We start from the raw sequence: 19,655 nt of genomic DNA, 5'->3' as shown, positions 1-19,655 counted from the left end.
CATAATATACAAAAAAACTGGTAGTGGTGTTATATTATATAAGTTTGTATTGTTGTCTTCCATATAAGATGAGAGAACAAATAAAGTCTACAGTTAACAATGTACAATAGTACATTGAACTTTGAGTGCTCATCAATATGTATCCAGAATAAATTCAGAGAATGAAGAAAAATTAACCAATAAAATTAATTCCAAGTTATTGTTACAATAATTTAATTATAAGTTTTAGGTGATAGAAGTGATTTATACATATCATAAAAAACCTGGAAAATCTTGAAAAAAAGAGAATAATAACAGTCACCTCAAAATGCTAGCTTTCATCTCTCTGCAATATACATATTCTGTTTCAGTTTTTAACCCCTTATTTCATTTAACATTAACTTTGGAGTATTTTCATGTTAATGAATTTCACTAATAAAAGATTTTCGGGAACTCCTTATAATCTCTAACGGTGTTATTTTATCCTGTATTTTTATTTTTGTTCATTTAAGTTTTTTTTTAATTCTTGTTAGTTAAGGCATAGTGTAATGTCGTTTTCAAGGGTAGAATTTAATGCTTTATCACACATATAACACATAATTATTTTTAAATGCCTTTGTTTTAAATATGTAATTCCAGCTGTTATATTACTGATCTAAATAATACTAAATATACATTTGAATATCTTTAATGGTTTCTTTAAGATAGATTTCTAAATGTAGTCACCGTTCAAATGGTTTCTCATTTTTCATTTAACTCTTGCTGCACTGTGCCAAGTATCTCTGAAGAAGCACTGTGACGACACCATCTCTAGCACTGTATCCAGGTGTCTTTTTCACAAAATATTCTGTGGAGTTCTTTTTTGGATTTATATGCCAATTTAAATATCTTTAAGTTTCTTAAAAAAAATAGTGAGAAAGTAGAACTAATAAATGAATTGATTGAATATTGTGGGATATGCAGTACAGTGCAGTACAATCCTTTATGAAAGGAGACTGGTGATTTCTACTAGTATTCCATCCAAAGAGGGATAGTGTTGCATCCCCTGCACAGAGACAATATAGAATCTAGAATATGAAGTGAAAGATGCCACCCTTCCTGTAGAAGAAATATGATTGATACGAGCCTAATGGTAACTGGAAGTTGAAACAATTGTCTTGCCAGCCGCAGGTCTGCAAAGAGGATTCTACTACTGTGCAGTCAAACAAAGCGTATTACCAAGTATCATCATCAGCTATGGTTATTGACATCCATCAGATGGGAACTGACCTTGCCCTAAAAATGAAAAATAATGGCAAAAAAGAGAATAGTACACATTCATTCACTTAGAAAAATTTTGCTAAAGCTTTTTAAAATAGAGATAGTAGGGGCACCTGGATGGCTCAGTTAGTTAAGCGTTCTACTCTTGATTTGGCTCAAGTCATGATCTCAGGGTCATGAGATGGAGTCCCACATCACACTGGGTGTGGATCCTGCTTACAATTCTCTCTTTCTCTCTCCCTCTGCCTCTCCCTCTCTCAACTCCTGTGGTTGCTCTTTCTCTCTCTCTCTAAAACTAAATAAATAGAATAGAATAGAAATAATAAAAATAATGTAAACTTTTCCCAGAAATTCAGAAAAAATAATTATTTAAAACATCTTATAATAATAACTGAAATAAAATAATGGATAAAATTAAAAAGTAGAGTAAATCCATTGTTAAGTATATTTATTTAAAATGTTTCTAAATATAAAATATTAATAAAATAAAATTATTAATTTCTAAATGAAATCTTAATCCACCAAATCTCATCAATCTTAATCCACCAAAAAGGAAGGAGGACAGAAATTTGAATGAAGATTATTATAATGAGAAAGGATGTAGATCTATAAACCTACATATGTAGGAGATTATGAAAATATAAGAATAGAACTTTGTTAATTATTCTGATCATTTAGAAAACAAATATTTCTAGAAAAATTACAATTTATAAATTCAGATTCCTTCTAGTTGAAAAACTCTGAATAGAGCAAAACATTAATATAATACTTAGTTTACAGCTCTAAAAGTCATCTTTGGACTTGTGGACTTAATAAAAGTTTGAGATGAAATCCTAGTTCTACGTCCTGCTCTTTGTAAAACTCTGATGAGGTACCTTTTCCTCAATTTCCTCATCTATAAAATGGGCACCATGATACCTATTTTATAGGATTGTCCTGAGGAACAACTGCATTGAGTATCTAGGAAGCGGCACTGTTCTGTACGGTGTGGTACATATAGGAGTCTATTTCACGGTATGGTTAGATGCTTTGGTAATGATACAATGAAAATTGAAAATGTGTTGGGTATCTTGTCAAGTAATTATCAGCAATTTCTGATCTTCCTTGGAGAAATGTCTATTTATATCCTTTGCCCATTTTTTTTAAATTGAGCTTTTTGTACTTATATTATTGACTTATTAGTGTTTTTCATATATTCAGGAAATAAGTTTCTCATTAGGTATATGATTTACAAACATTTTATCTCATTATATGGATTGCTTTTTTATTTTCATTATTATGTCCTTTGAAGAACAAGAGCATTTAACACTGAAGTCCAGTGCTTTTTGTGCCATATTGAAGTATTCTATGCTAAACTCAAGGTCAAAAGATTATCTGCATGTTTTCTTCTAAGAAGTTTTAGTTTATGTCCTGTATTTAGATTTAATCCATTTTGAGTTAGTTTTTGTATTTGGTGTAAGGTGAAGATGCAACTTCATTCTTTTGCATGTGGCCATCCAGTGTTCCAAGACCATTTGTTGAAATGACTGTTTTTTACCCTATTGGATAGTCATGGCACGGATACTTAAATTCAGCTGATCATGGATGTATGGTGTACTTCTGGATCCTGAAACCTATTTCATTGATTAATATATCTATCCTTACGCCAGTACCACACTGTTCTCACACTGTCTTGTTTCCTATTCTTTTTCAGAAAGTTTCGAAATTGAGAATTCCATCTACTTTGTTCTTTTTCAGGATACTAGGCACCCATGCAATTCCATCTGAGTGTGAGAATGTTTATCTACTTATTGGAAGGTAATAGAATCTGGAGATAATTTGGACCAGGGGTGCTATGAAACAATGTTAAATTTTTCAGTGCATAAATATATGATTTTTTCCAAATATTTAGATCTTCAATTTCCTTAAATAGTGTTTGTAGTTTTCAGAAATTGGGTTATAAGCTTCTTTTGTAAAGTTTATTCCTCAGAATTTTATTTATATTTTTGATGCTCTTGTAAATGGGTTTATTTTTTCAAATTTTATTTTTGGATTGTTCATTGAAAGTATGTAGATATACAGTTGATTTTTGGAGATTGATCTTTTATGTGCAATGCTTACTGAACTCTTCCACCATTTCTAATAGTTTTTAGTCAGTTATTTAAGATTTTTTAGGAGGCGGGGCAAGATGGCGGAAGAGTAGGGTCCCCAGGTCACCTGTCCCCACCCACTTACCTAGATAACTTTCAAATCATCCTGAAAACCTATGAATTCGGCCTGAGATTTAAAGAGAGAACAGCTGGAATACTACAGTGAGAAGTGTTCGCGCTTCTATTAAGGTAAGAAGATGGAAAAAAAAGAAAGAGAAATAAAGTCTCCGAGAGACCTCCATCTTCATAGAAGCATTCTTTATCATAGCCAAGGGGTGGGAGCAACTCAAATGTCCATCAAAGATAAATGGATAAAGAAAATGTGGTATATACTGATTTTTATTTATTTATGAGAGACACAGAGAGAGAGGCAGAGACTCAGGCAGAGGGAGAAGCAGGCTCCATGCAGGGAGGCCGACGTGGGACTCGATCCCGGGACTCCAGGATCAGGCCCTGGGCCGAAGGCAGCACTAAACCGCTGCCAGCCCCAGGCTGCCCTCTCTTTCTTAGTAAACAGAAATTTTACCACATTACAAACAGTATTCACAATCACTTGAACATTTTAAGTAGCTTAGTCTAGACCCCCCGAGTGACTCAGGGGTTGAGCATCCACCTTCGGATGGATAAAGAAATAAATAAATCCACCTTCTTGGATAAAGAAATAAAAATCTTTAAAAACAAACAACACAAAATAATCCGCTTAGGCCTTTGCTGGAAGGTGCTGCTTGTTGCTCGACTTGTGTTCCGTGGAGTCCGTGAGGCACGATCATCCTGACATTCGAGGCTTGCCGCTTGTGTCACCGATGTGCTCCTGCCTCTTTATCCCTCTTTCTGCTTTTTGGTTTGATGAATTATTTTTTCATGATTCTATTTTAATTGCTCCATTTTCTCCATTCGAGATTCAGCTTTCTTTCTTTTTTTATTTAATGATCTTCAATGATGTTGCTTCTCCTCTGCCAACTTCCTGGTTCTGCACATGTCTGCGTGTGTGTCCGTGTCTCTGTTTCTCGGTCAGTGTGCGTGGACACACCACATGATTTCAGTTCAGTCGGGGTCAGGCTGGAGAGTCAGGGCCTCCTGTCTACGTTCAGTTCTGCGACTGACGGCAGGTTTCCTAGGGCCCAGGTCAGGGCGACCCACTGGGGGCACCGCCGTCCACAGCTCACCCAGGGGAAACGAGGGAAGGGCCCGGAACGCACGACAGGCAGGGGTTCGGATGAGGACGGCCTCACCCCTTCTAGGCCAAGACCCCGACACCTTCTGTAGGGTTTGCCTTGGATTCAGGAGCCTAGGATCGTGGGGAGCTATTGCCCATCCCTGCCCCGGGGGACTGTCATCTTCTGGGCCTCCAGAATGAGGGTACCGGTGCCCATGTGTGTGTGTGTGTGTGTGTGTGTGTTTGAGGAAAATAATCCCTTTATTTAAAATACCAAAATTCCAACTACTATAAGATACCACATGTAAAAAACAAGACATAGTCTTGAGATGTAAAGGACACTGTCCCTAGAAAGTGCCTCTCTTTTTCTATTATTCTTTTTTTTTTAATTTGGCTAATGGTGTCTACTGACACATATTTGGAATGTAATCTATTTATCAGCCAGCTGTTCTGGCCCAATGTGGATTTAGGATTTTAAAACATGTGTGGCTTTAGAGCTGTATAATAAAGTATAATCTTAAAATAAAAGTATCTTTTTAAAAGACTCTTATCATCGACATCACTGGTGACAGCAATAAATAGCAGACATTGTAATAGGTAGTTTTTTGCAGTATTTTACAGGTAAACAGCCCTGCCATATAGGTAACATTAGTGTGTTAGTCCTGTGCACACAGGACCTCGTGGGCCTGGACGCATGTACACACCAAGGAAGAACGTGTGGGTGGAGGTATGTCCTGCAGGTGACACCCGCCTCCAAGGTCATAGATATGAGGCCTCAGTGGCCTGGGACGTCTGGGGGAAGCCCCGCTAGGACACTCCCTATCCCACAGGCAAGATGCAGACCATCCCCGACGGGCACAACGGCTTCTCCGGGGTCAAACCGGGGAAGACTGGACAGTCGTGTCTGAACCCAGGTGTGTGTCCAAGCTGGGGCCCTGGGTGCACACAGTCCTTCCCTGGGGCCTGTGGACAGGGGTGTGGTTGTGTCACTGTGTGCACAGGCCATCGCCTGCAGGGAGGGGGGCGTCGGCAGCACGAGCGCTGCCCCTGCAGCTTCCTCCAGGAGTGGGTCAGGGAGGGGGTCCCAGGAAGTGAGGTCACTGCCGTGTCACAGAGCCCAACAGAAGGAACCCCCGTAACCAGGCACCCGCATCCAGTGCAGCCCCAGCTCAGGCTCACTTGGCTGGAGACATCTGCTACTAGAAGATGTTCTCTTGCTGCCGGCCCACGTCTGGGGGCTCTGGCTCCCAGGAACCCCAGGGGTGCGGCTTGTTCCTATGCTGTAGGCAGTGGCTCCAGCATAGGTACCAAGGTGTCAGGGCGGTGATCAGGAGGCGCCGTCAGGTAACACAGCGCAGGCCAGGCCAGGCCCCCGTGCCACCATCCTGGGAGCCTCATCCCCTCCTCCTCAGGTTCAGGGAACCAGGGATGTGTGGGCAGGTCCCATCCAGGCTGGGGGACGCTGCAGGGCGGCACATTCCCCGGGGATCCCTTCAGGGTCACCCTGATGTCAAGGTGGGCAGGGGGGAAACAGGGTTCCTGAGGTCCTCTACCCGCCCCAGAGTCACTCCGAGGCCCTGCAGCCGCATCCCTTTGCTGTTCCCAGGGGCGGTGGGTGCCGCCTGCACTGTGGGGTGTCTGGGTGAGGCAGCTGGGGGTGCGGCCCAGCCGAGGGGGCCAGACCGGGCGCTGAGGCCTCCTGCCTGGCTGCCGGGCACTGTCTCCACAGAGCTCCACCCGGGTCGTGGGGCGCGAGCGGGAGGAAGGGGTCGTCTGCCCCACAGCGCTCCAGGAGCAGGGAGGTGCCCTGCGCAGCTAATGGAGGCCAGCGCGGGCTCAGGGTGAGTGCAGGGGCTGGGCCCCCCGACACCCGGGCCCCGATGCGGCAGGAAGGACCCCGGGTCCCAGAAGCCAGCCTGCTACCCCCTGGGCCCCCCGACACTCCTGCTCCCACATGAGTCTGGATCCCCCCCTCCCCACACCTGCCCCCATGGCCCTGCCCCTGCCTGGGCCAGATGCAGAGTCCCTGCGCACAGATGTGTGGGAACATCAGAATAGAGCCCTCAGGGGAGGCCTGGTCCCCCGGGGGTTAGCGCCTGCCTTCCCCCAGGCCTGATCTCCGAGGCCCGGGATCGAGCCCTGCCTGGGCTCCCTGCACGGGCTGCTTCTCCCTCTGTCTGTGTGGCTGCCTCTCTCGGTCACTCTCTCTGTGTCTCTGGAGGTCCTTGTAATGATCCAAATATTTTGAACATTTATCCTCTGAGATTGTTTCTTTATTGCATAGTTGGTCCTGTTTGTGTAAGAGACAGGCAGGGAGCTTGAGCGGGAGAGGGAGCCCCAGCTCCTCAAGCCCACGGGGCCCCAGCGCAGGGCCTGCCGGGGCGGGATCCCAGGTCTCCTGGCGGCTCCCTGCAGGCTGCACGTCCCCTCTGTCCCACCTCAGGGTGCAGGGGCCGCGGCCGGGAAGGGGCATCAGATCGTCCTGACCAAGCTCACCCGGACGGAGCTGCTGGAGTACAAAGTCCGACAACTGCTGCTCGCCTTGCAGCGCAGGGACGTCATCTACATCTTCAGCTTTTTAGAGGATTATCGTACATTCGCCACCACGGACGAGGTGCTGGACCTGCTGTTCACCGAGTGAGCACCTGCCCCTCCGCAGCCCAGGGCTGGGCCACCTGCTGCTGGGGAGGCTGGGGATGGTGTGAGCTTCCCGGCCTCGGGCTGCTCCCCCGCCTGGAGCAGGGTCCCCCAGGGCCTAGCGGTCCTGGAGGGCAGCCCCGGGGCCTGGCCTGTGGCGGGTCGGCCAGAGGGGCTGTGCCTGTGCTCAGCAGCCGTCCTCCTCCCCGTGACCAGGCCTGTGCCTCCTCCCTCCCCCCCCATCACCAGGGTCCTGAGCGGCCTGTTTCCCCATTGAAAGGGAGGTTTGAGAGTCCATCGGGGGTCTCTGTGCCTGGGGCAGCCAGACAGGGGAACCCCGGGACCCCCCAAGCCCACTAAGATATGGGCCATGGGCCTGGCCAGAGCCCTTTCATGCTCAAGCCTTCAGGAGGCCCCAGCAGGTGCGGGCACTTCTCCGGGAGCTGCCCGTGGCCCCACGCACAAAGCTGACTGCCCCCGGGGCACAAAGCTGACTGCCCCCGGGGCAAGGCCTAGTCGGGGTCAGAGGGTGAAGCCCCTATGATGAGAGGTCGCGTCCACAGGACGATTCATGGGATGTCCCTGCTCTCCTCTAGGTATGGGTGCATCGCAGATGCGTGGGGTAACAACGATGTGGTCCTGCAGTGCTGGAAACTGTGAGTGACTCCGGCTCCTGCAGGAGGGCCTTCCCTCTCCTGGAGGGCAGCGAAGGGGCTGTGGGGCGGTGGGGGCTGCCCCCTCACCCCACACATCTGCAATTCCCGTGACAGGGAAAAGGTCTAATGCCCCTTCTGGAAAAGAGCAAAGGAGAGCGGTGGATGGGGTGTGGGCTTGGTGGGAGGCACTGAGACCCCTCAGGGAGACCTTCTCCATGCCCCCCCAACCCTCTCTCTGCCCCACACCTGGAGCCCAGAGCAGAGGGGTGGGGAGCATCGTACTCCCCAGTCTGGTGGCACCTGGACCCGGGGGAACAGCAGATGCTCAGGAGGGCCGGTGAGGGCTCCCGGACCAGGCGGCCCCCCCCCGTGGGAGAAGGGAGATTAGAGTCAGTGGAAGGACACCCCCGGGGGCCCCTCGGGAGGGAGGCAGCACAGAGACACAGGAAGGAAGGTGGCGTCCCCGGGCGGCTCCTGGCAAGGCCTGGCAGGACACAGAGCCCGAGCCCTCCTGCCTTGGAGCTTCCCAGAGCAACAGTGTGTGCAGTGAGGGCAATGACAGGCCAGACGCCCCCCGTCCCCTGATGCCTGCCGGTGGACTTAAGGGGCAGGTGGGCAGGGACCAGGCTGAGGAGGGAGCCCTGCTTCCCCAGGAGAGACGCTGATGGTCACCCCCCGCTGGGCCTGGGCTCCCACACAGAGGTTGCATCCCAGCCCCTCCTCGGGGAGCAGGCCTGTGGCAGGCAGGACCACCAGGTGGCAGGGGGACGAGGAGCAGGACTGGTCTCCGACACCCTGCGCGGAAGCCGGGTCCTGCAGGGCTTCCCGGGACACCTGCATGTGACAGAGCCCTGTCTTCTGATGCCTGTTCCCGCCTGTCCCTCCCCAGGGCCATGTCCTTCATGATGGAAATCTGAATTATTATGGGGACGACTTTCATCAGTTCCCAGAATTTCCCTCCCTTATAAAACTCCTGGAATTGTTAAGACAGCACATGCCAGGCACAGATGCGCATCTCCGGGCCCTGCGTCACCTGAGGCAATTCAGACGCCTCCATGCAGCAGAGCGAGAGGCTGGGTGAGGAGGACTGGGGGTGGCCGAGCTGGGGATGGGGGGGGCCGCAGATCCAGCCTCCTTGCTGTGGACCAGGAGCATGGGGTGGGCTCACACCCCACCCCACGGGCTGGCAGCCTGGGGACACCTCCCAGGGCTCTTGCCCTCACACATCGAGTGGCGGAAGAGTGGCCTTGATTTGGGAGGGACGTGGACAGTCTGTCCTGGTGGTGATACTTTGTCTTCTTGGATCTACAGCTTCGGCCCGAGGAACAACCCTGAAACCCACTCTGGAATGCACCCCGCTCCAACCGTGGGGCCTGCTGCCCCGTGGGGCCTGGCTGCTGGGGCTGAGGGCTTGGCCTGCGATGAGCCGCCTGCTGGGGAGGCAAAGCCCCTGCAGATAGTGGTCACTGCTGCCCTGCAGAGCCCCCTGCACCCCTGGGAGCCCTGGAAGAGGAGCAGGCACCACCCCCTGCTCTCGAGTCGTGGATGTGCCCCAGCCACCTCCTAACTTGATGGAGCAACTGGCCTCGGGGATGGAGCAACCTGTTGAACCACCCGAGGAGCCCGCCCCAGCTCCAACTGTGGAGCCTGGGGAATTCCGGGTCTGAAGGGATAGTGGCTGCTGGAGATGAGGACTTGGTCAAGGCAGAGATGCTGGCTCCTGAGGTGAAGGTGGTGCACGTGCTGGTCGAACCTATGTTTCCCTGCCCCTATGAGGAGGAGCCACCTGCTCCCATGGCCACCCCGGAAGAGTAGGCCCTGGTGCCTGCATCGGGGTCCCCAGAGGGCCAGACCTGCAACCTGCCTCTGGAACAACCTGCTTCGATCCGTTAGCAGCCCCCTGACCACCTCGGGGCCCGCCCCAGCTCCCACCGCGGGGCTCGTGATGGCTACAGCCCAACAGAGGCTTGCCCTCCCCTGTTATTTCACTCACTGTTTCTATTTTTTGAGTTTTTCTTTAACCTTATAATAGCTTATAGAGTTTTATTGCAATAAAGGATAAGTTAACTTCACACAAAATTGACTCTGATGCTTTTAAATTACACATCGTGGTACTTTAGGTCCCTTCACAGTGTCAGAGGCCCCAGAGCCCAGGGCACTGGGAGACACAGCCGAGGATCTGGGGCTCCCGCACAGGCAGAGGCCGGGAGGACAAAGGACAGCCAGGTCTCCCTGCCGCCGGGTGGCCCCGAGCTGTGCAGATCGTGCCCCTACCCTGGAGCACCCAGACCCCTGCACATTGGGAGCTGCAGTAGTTACTGTGGGAGCTGACTCCAGAGCTGGGACAGGCGCCGCTACTGTGGTTGTCCCTCCTGGTGTCACCCTGTACCTTGGCCTGAGCAGGGCCTCACAGGATAAGAATCCACTGAATTGTAGACCTGGTAGAGGGGGCAGCTCCCCCAGGTGCACACACCTGGAATCAGCACAGCAGGCCCTCCCCCAGAAGACCAGCTCGAAGGTCAGAGGAAAAGCAAGTTATTGACCAAGCAGCCTGGAAAGTTCCAGGGGAAGTCAAGGGATTTACAGTATATGGAATCAGAGGATACTCCCCTTGTTTTTTTCTTTTCTGTTTGTTTCTGTTGTTTCCCCACCCCCTTTTATTCTTTTTTTATTTCTTCTTTTTTTTCCCCCTTTTTCTCCTTTTTCCAGTACAACATGTTGTTGGCCACTCTGCACTGAGCAAACTGACTAGAAGGAAAAACTCACCTCAATCTAAAAATCAGAAACAGTCCTCTCTCCCACAGAGTTACAAAATTTCGAATACAATTCAATGTCAAAAAGCCAATTCAGAAGCACTATTATACAACTACTGGTGGCTCTAGAAAAAAGCATAAAAGATTCAAGACTTCATGACTGCAGAATTTAGAGCTAATCAGGCCAAAATTAAAAATCAATTAAATGGATGCAATCAAAACTGGAGGTCCTAACGACAAGGGTTAATGAGGTAGAAGAACGAGTGAGTGACATAGAAGACAAGTTGATGGCAAGTATGGAAACTGAGTAAAAATAGAAAGACAATTAAAGACCATGAGGATAGGTTAAGGGAAATAAATCACAGCCTCAGAAGGAAAAATCTACGTTTAATTGGGTTCCTGAGGCGCCGCAAGGGACAGAGGTCCAGAAACTGTATTTGAACAAATCATAGCTGAGAACTTCCCTAACTGGGGAGGGTAATAGGCATTCAGATCCAGGAGATAGAGAATCCCCCCCCTAAAATCAATAAAAATCGTCAACACCTCGACATTTAATAGTGAAGCTTTGCAAATTCCAAACATAAAGAGAAATCCTTAAAGCAGCAGCAGTATAGAAATCACTAACTTTTATGGGGAAAGCATTAGGAAATACAGACCTCTCCACAGAGACCTGGCAGGCGAGAAAGCGTCAGCAGGATATAGTCAGGGTCCTAAATGAAAAGAACCTGCAGCCAAGAATACTTTCCAGCAAGGTTCTCATTCAGAATAGCAGAGAGATAAGAGCTTCCAAGATAGGCAGAAACTGAAAGAATATGTGACCACCAAGCTGGCTCTGCCAGAAATATTAAGGGGACCCTGTGAAGAAAGAGGAGGTCCAAGGGAACTATCCACAAAACAGGACTGAATAGGTATCATGACACTAAATCCATATCTTTCAATAGTAACTCTGAACGTGAATGGGCTTAATGACCCCATCAGAAGGTGCAGGGTTTCAGACTGGATAAAAAAGCAAGACCCATCTATTTGCTGTCTTCAAGAGACTCATTTTTGGACAAAGGACACCTACAGCCTGAAATAAAAGGTTGGAGAACCATGGACCATTCAAATAGTCCTCAAAAGAAAGCAGGGGTAGCCATCCTTATATCAGAGAAATTAAGTGTGTCCCAAAGACTGTAGTGAGAGATGAAGAGGGACACTATATCATACTAAAAGGATCTATCCAACAAGGAGACCTAACATCATGAATATTTATGCCCCGAATGTGGAAGCCGCCAAGTATATCAGTCAATTAATAACCAAAGTTAAGACATACTTAAATAATAAAACACTTATACTTGGTGACTGGAATATAGCACTTTCTACAATTGACAGGTCTTCTAAGCACAACATCTCCAAAGAAACAAGAGCTTTAAATGCTTCACTGGACCAGATGGATTTCACAGATAGTTACAGAACTTTACATCCAAATGCAGCTGAATACACGTTCTTCTCAAGTGCACATGGAGCTTTCTCCAGAATAGACCACATACTGGGTCACACTCAGGTCTTAACGGATACTAAAAGATTGGGATTGTCCCCTGCATAGTTTCAGACCATAATGCTTTGAAACTAGAACTATATCACAAGAAGAAGTTTGGAAGAATTTCAAACGTGGAGGTTAAGGACCATCCTGCTAAAAGATGAAAGGGTCAACCAGGAAATCAGAGAAGAATTTAAAAGATTCATGGAAACTAATGAGAATCTTTGGGATGCAGCAAAAGCAGTCCTGAGGGGGAAATACATCGCAATACAAGCATCCATTGAAAAACTGGAGAGAACCCAAATACGAAAGCTAACCTTGCACTTAAAGGAGCTGGAGACAGAACAGCAAATAGATCCTACACCCCGCAGAAGAAGAGAGTTAATAAAGATTCGAGCAGAACTCAATGAAATGGAGACCAGAAGAACTGTGGAACAGATCAACAAAACCAGGAGATGGTTCTTTGAAAGAATTAATAAGATAGATAAACCATTAGCCAGCCTTATTAAAAAGAAGACAGAAAAGACTCAAATTAATAAAATCATGAATGAGAAAGGAGAGATCAGCACCAACACCAAGGAAATGCAAACAATTTTTAAAACTTATTATGAGCAGCTATACGCCAATAAATTAGGCAATCTAGAAGAAATGGACAGATTTCTGGAGAACCACAAACTACCAAAACTGGAACAGGAAGAAATAGAAAACCTGAACAGGCCGATAACCAGGAAATTGAAGCAGTCATCATAAACCTCCCAAGACACAAAAAGTCCAGGTCCAGATGGCTTCCCTGGGGAATTCTATCAAACACTTAAAGAAGAGACTGTACCTATTCTACTACAGCTGTTTAAAAGACAGAAAGAGATGGAGTACTTCCAAACTTCCTCTATGAGGCCAGCATCACCTTAATTCCAAAACCAGACAAAGACCCCACCAAAAAGGAGAATTAGAGACCAATATCCCTGAGGAACACAGATGCAAACATTCTCAACGAGATACCAGCCAATAGGATCCAACAATACATTAAGAAGATTATTCACCATGATCAAGTGGGATTTATCCCCGGGATGCAAGGCTGGTTCAACACTCGTAAAGCAATCAGTGTGATTGATCAGATCATCAAGAGAAAAAACAAGAACCGTATGATCCTTTCAATAGATGCAGAGAAAGCATTTGACAAAATATAGCATCCATTCCCGATCAAAACTCTTCAGAGTGTAGGGATAGAGGGACCATTCCTCAGCATCTTAAAAGTCGTCTACGAAAAACCCAAACAAATGTCATTCTCAATGGGGAAACACTGGGAGCCTTTCCCCTAAGATCAGGAATGAGACAGGGTTGTCCACTCTCACCATTGCTATTCAATATAGTACTAGAAGTCCTAGCTTCAGCAATCAGGCAACAAAAATAAATAAAAGGCATTCAAATTGGCAAAGAAGAAGTCAAACTCTCCCTCTTCCCAGATGACATGATACTGTACATAGAAAACCCAAAAGCCTCCACCCCAAGATTGCTAGAACTCGTACAGCAATTTGGCAGTGTGGCAGGATACAAAATCAATGCCCAAAGTCAGTGGCATTTGTATACACTAACAATAAGTCTGAAGAAAGAGAAATTAAGGAGTCAATCCCATTTACAATTGCACCCAAAAGCATAAGATATCTAGGAATCAACCTAACCAAAGGGGTAAAGGATCTATACCTGAAAAACCACAGAACACTTCTGAAAGAAATTGAGGAAGACACAAAGAGATGGAAATATATTCCATGCCCATGGATTGGAAGAATTAATATGTGAAAATGTCAATGCTACCCAGGGCAATTTACACATTCAATGCAATCCTTATTAAAATACCATGGACTTTCTTCAGAGAGTTGGAACAAATTATCTTAAGATTAGTGTGGAATCAGAAAAGACTTCGAATACCCAGGGATTTATTGAAAAAGAAAACCATAGCTGGGGGCATCACAATGCCAGATTTCAGGTTGTACTACAAAGCTGTGGTCATCAAGACAGTGTGGTCCTGGCACAAAAAAAGACACATAGATCAATGGAACAGAATAGAGAATCCAGAAGTGGGCCCTCGACTTTAAGGTCAACTAATATTCGACAAAGGAGGGAAGACTATCCACTGGAAAAAAGACAGTCTCTTCAGTAAATGGTGCTGGGAAAATTGGACATCCACATGCAGAAAAAGAAACTAGACCACTCTCTTCCACCAGACACAAAGATAAACTCAAAATGGATGAAAGATCTAAATGTGAGACAAGATTCCATCAAAATCCTAGAGGAGAACACAGCAACACCCTTTTTGAACTTGGCCATGGCAACTTCTTGCAAGATACATCCATGAAGGCAAGGGAAAGAGAAGCAAAAATGAACTATTGGGACTTCATCAAGATAAGAAGCTTTTGCATAGCAAAGAAACAGTCAACAAAACTAAAAGACAACCTACAGAATGGGAGAAGATATTTGCAAAGACGTATCAGATAAAGGGCTAGTTTCCAAGATCTATAAAGAACTTCTTAAACTCAACAGCAAAGAAACAAACAATCCAATCATGAAATGGGCAACAGACTTAAACAGAAATCTCACAGCGGAAGACATAGACATGGCCAACACACACATGAGAAAATGCTCTGCATCACTTGCCATCAGGGAAATACAAATCAAAACCACCATGAGATACCACCTCACACCAGTGAGAATGGGGGAAATTAACAAGACAGGAAACCACAAATTTGGAGAGGATGTGGAGAAAGGGGAACCCTCCTGCACTGTTGGTGGGAACGTGACCTGGTGCAGCCACTCTGGAAAACTGTGGAGGTTCCTCAAATAGTTAAAAATAGAACTGCCCTAAGACCCAGCAATTGCACTGCTGGGGATTTACCCCAAAGATACAGATGCAGGGAAACGCCGGGACACCTGCACCCCAATGTTTCTAGCAGCAATGTCCACAATAGCCAAACTGTGGAAGGAGGCTCAGTGTCCATTGAAAGATGAGTGGATAAAGAAGCTGTGGTCTCTGTATACAATGGAATATTCCTCAGCCATTAGAAACGACAAATACCCACCATTTGCTTCAACGTGGATGGAACTGGAGGGTATGATGCTGAGTGAAGTAAGTCAATCAGAGAAGGACAAACAGTGTATGTTCTCATTCATTTGGGGAAAATAAATAATAGTGAAAGGGAATATAAGGGAAGGGAGAAGAAATGTGTGGGAAATATCAGAAAGGGAGACAGAACATAAAGACTCCTAATTCTGGGAAACGAACTGGGGGTGGTGGAAGGGGAGGAGGGTGGGGGTGAGTGGGTGACGGGCACTGAGGGGGACACTTGACGGGATGAGCACTGGGTGTTATTCTGTATGTTGGTAAATTGAACTCCAATAAAAATTATTTTATTAAAAAAAGAAAGAAAGAAATTAAGGGCTAATAATAAAAAGAAAAAAAAAAAAGAACAGGTAAAAGTGCATAAGTAAGCCTAAAGAAAGAAAGCTACTTATGATGACAGAGACAATAACTAAGTATATAGAAAGAAACATACAATAAGGAAATCTGCAAAGGAATAAATTATTCATTTAAAGGGTTAAATTGGAAACAAACAAAAATATCACACAATACCAGCAGAAATGCATATATTTTTCAGAGCACCATGATTTAGGAATGCCTTAGAATCTTAACCTCTTAGGCCAGACTTATTAGTATGGAGTATTTTCCAGGTATCATTGTTTTTAGGTTGAACTGAATAGATTCTTGTAAGTTTTTTGGCCCTCAATTTTTAAAACATAGTTACTTTGGACTAGGGGTACATTACAAAATAAATATTTTTAAAAATTGCTTAAACACACGCACACGCACACACACAAAACATCAAAAACACAGCAGGATTAATTAAGAATAAATGAAAGGAAACATGCTAATATCAAGAATAAAAATTGGAAATTCACTTTAAGTTCTGTAGACATTTCAAAACTCAGAGTATTTTAGAGCAACTTTTAATAATAAACTTATAATTAAATTATAGAAGTTGTTTGAAAACCAATCTTAAGTAAAAATAGTAAAAAAATGAAAACTTTGCTGTATAGTTTTTAAAAATTGAATTTTAAACTAAAATTCTATTCACATATGGCTTGTCTTATTAATTATTCATATTTAAAGAGAATATTTCACCAATTGTATGTAAGCTTTCCTGGAGAAGAAAAAGACAAAAAAAAGAGGCTCACTATATTGCTACAGTGAGCCAACATAATTTTAATATTAAAATCTGACAAAACATAATATGGACATAAAATTACAGACTAACGTATTTTATTAGCAAAGAGGGAAAAAATGTTAAAACATTAGCAAACTGAATCCAGCAATATATTTAAATAATGATATGACCACGGAATGAAAGGAACAAAGAATTACTATTTAAAATCAATGGATTTAATTTATTATACAAACAGAAAAATAAAAAATATGAACATCCTAATAGATTCAGAAAAAGCAAATGATACAGTTGGGCTCCCACCTTAAAACTTTCCAAGCCAAATCGGGGCACCAGGGTGGCTCAGTCAGTTAAGCATCTGCCTTCAGCTCAGGTCATGATCTCAGGGTCATCCTGGGAGGGACCCCTGCATGGGGCACCCTGCTCAGTGAGGCGTCTGCTTCTCCCTCTCCTTCTGCCTTTCCCCCAGCTTGTGCTGGCTCTTGCTCACTCGCTCTCTCCCTCTCTAATACGTAAAATCTTTAAAAAAATCCCAAGCCAAAGGATAGAATGAAACCTTGAAAAATCTGATAAAAATTTTTTTGGCTGAGATACTCGCTAGTTATCAAATACCCATGTGCTCTTGCATATTCCCCATCTTCCAGTGTAGTTAAGTTGACTGAGCCACTTGTTGATACCCAGTCAAAAATCTGTGAGCAAAAGCATGGACTACCTGGAACATCAATCATCCTCCAGTTGTCTTTCTTTCAAAGAAGCAAACATTCCTTGTAAAATGAGAAAAATCACAGAGAAGAACCTTTCAGAGCCATAGTCACAGAACACAAAATTCACTCTGCTTGATTTCTAGAAATGTTTATTGTAGGATACCATAGACTAGAATGAGTTGTATTTCCCACTCCCTCTGACTGTAATAAGGGCAACATTTTATAATGAAATAAAATAGCATTTCATTTTAAGAAATGGGTTAAGTCAGTTAAGTGTATGATTCCTGGTTTTGGCTCAGGTCATGATCTCATGGGTCTTGAGATGGAGCCTGGATTGAGCTCCCAGGTGAGCAGGGAATCTCCTTGAAGATTCTTTCCCTCTGTCCCACCCTCCTGACTCATACATGTATTCTCTCTCTCTCTCTCTCTCTCAAATAAATAAGTCTTTAAACAAATAAGTAAATTAAGATGTTATTTATTTCTACAAAATTCTAAGCATTACCTTTTTAGTCAGCATAAATGAAGTTTAATGGCATAGGTAGTAAAAACAGATGCTTGGAAAAAATAGCACTAACCAGGTGTAGTCTTCAAAATGATATTCCTCTATACTAAGTATAAAATCATTTGCCATGAATGGATCTCTGTGGGTGCCTGGAGAGTCCTCTGAGTAGTCTATGTGGTCCTTACCCCTGCTATGTACAATTTAATTAAAACACTACTAGCATGATACAATTGTAATTTGCCCTCCAGTCATAATAAAGTAGTAGACTTTTTCCCTACATGTAGTAAAACCTCAAAACTAATAAAGATAATATTTGAGAAAAAATATAATGGAATTTATGTGGAATTATGTAAAAAGGTGAGGGAAAACAAAACCCTGATGCTAAATAAGAAAAGCCAAGATGATGAGGAATATCAGTCATTAACAGAGAGGTAAAGTGGATGATAAATAAAAGAAAACAACAGAGGATAAACTAAGAAATATCTAAAACAAACAAACCCCAAAACAACAACAACAAAAAAAATAGCAACTCCAAACAAGCTCTAATATATCGATGTTAAAAAGTAAACGAGGTGGGATCCCTGGGTGGCAGCGGTTTACCGCCTGCTTTGGCCTGGGGCGCGATCCTGGAGACCTGGGATCGAATCCCACGTCGGGCTCCCGGTGCTGGGAGATCTCTCTCTCTCTGTGTGACTATCATAAATAAATAAAATTAAAAAAAAAAGTAAACGAGGTTTCAAAATTCTGTATTGCTGTGAGATTTTTTTAAAAATGCAGATTCCTGAACTGAAATAAAATGCAGAGGAAGAAATCATAGAATATGTATTTTTATTGTTTTATTTTTTAAGATTTTATTTATTCATGAGAGACACAGAGAGAGAGGCAGAGACACAGGCAGAGGGACAAGCAGGCTCCCTGAGGGGAGCCCATGAGGGACTTGATCCCAGGACCCCAGGATCACAACCTGAATCAAAGGCAGATGTTCAACCACTGAGATACCCAGGTGCTCATAGCACATCTATTTTTAAAGATACTTTCATAACAATAATGATAAAGATTAATTAAATACTTGTGAAATGCCAGATATATAGTTAATTGTTCCAAATCATTATATTATAAAATTGTCCCAGCAACTCAATAAATATATACTGCTGTTCCAATTTTATCAACAAGTGAAGTTATTGGGGCTAAAAGAATCACTAAGTTCACACACAATAAACAGAAGCTTCAGAATTCAATTTCTATTGAAATTGCATATTCCTGTCTGACCTGTCTGACTCCAATGCATTCGCTCTTAAATACATAAAATGCTTTCTGTTATAAGGCACTATGTTGATGAACATATTTTTTAGGAAAGGAGATTTCAGATTTTAGGAGACAGATACAGAGAAGCACAGATGTATTGTCTGAATATTTTACAATAATTAAGTCTTTATGCTGTATTTATCAATGATCCTGATGATAAAATAAGTTATCAAAAAAGGGAGGAATTAGAACAGCGATCCCTGACCAACAGGGTTCTACAATGGGAAAATAATTAATACTTTATTATTACAATGTGTTAACCCTACCAGAAATTGTGATGTTAAAACTAAGTAAGGACATCAATTTAATACATAAGACATAAACGAGACGTCCTTCTTCCTCCAAATATACATGCTAGCATCTTATCACCTTCTGCTCTGTTCAGGAATCTGGTACAATAACCATTGTTTTCAAGCATGATTAAGAAGAGACAATGAGAGACACAGATTTGAGTATGTTCTAAGAATCACACACCAGGGGGCACTTGGGCCTCAGCTGATGAAGGGACTGCCTTTTGCTCAAGTCATGATCTGGGGTCTTGGGATGGAGCCCCATATGTGGCTCCCTGCTCAGCGGGAGTCCGCTTCTTCCTCTCTCTCTGCCCCTTCTTCTGCTAGTGCTCTTCCTCTCTCTCTCTCTCAATATATTAATTAATTAATTAATTAATCAATTGATTTAAAAAATGAAAAAAAAATCAGACAATTTACTTGAAAATGTAACCAAAGAGGAGAGAGAGAAACTACATCATGAGTTTCTGTCATATTTATTTATTTATGACCGTCACACACACCACACACACACACCACACCACACACAGAGAGAGAGAGAGAGAGAGGCAGAG

General features: G+C 44.2%; 1 protein-coding gene across 1 annotated transcript; it reads left to right on the top strand.

The window, feature by feature from the left end:
• Positions 1-5,662: 5,662 nt before the first annotated feature.
• LOC119869180 (skin secretory protein xP2-like) lies at positions 5,663-8,734 on the top strand. Its single transcript, XM_038589747.1, has 4 exons — positions 5,663-5,868; positions 6,968-7,161; positions 7,758-7,817; positions 8,707-8,734. The coding sequence occupies exons 1-4, from the start codon at positions 5,731-5,733 to the stop codon at positions 8,732-8,734; spliced, it is 420 nt and encodes a 139-aa protein (XP_038445675.1). The 5' UTR covers positions 5,663-5,730.
• Positions 8,735-19,655: the final 10,921 nt, after the last annotated feature.

Source organism: Canis lupus, unplaced genomic scaffold (genome assembly GCF_011100685.1).
Source record: "Canis lupus familiaris isolate Mischka breed German Shepherd unplaced genomic scaffold, alternate assembly UU_Cfam_GSD_1.0 chrUn_S941H1107, whole genome shotgun sequence".
Lineage (NCBI taxonomy): Eukaryota > Metazoa > Chordata > Mammalia > Carnivora > Canidae > Canis > Canis lupus.
Note: the sequence above shows the minus strand (reverse complement) of the source record. Positions and strands in the feature narration are given on the sequence as shown.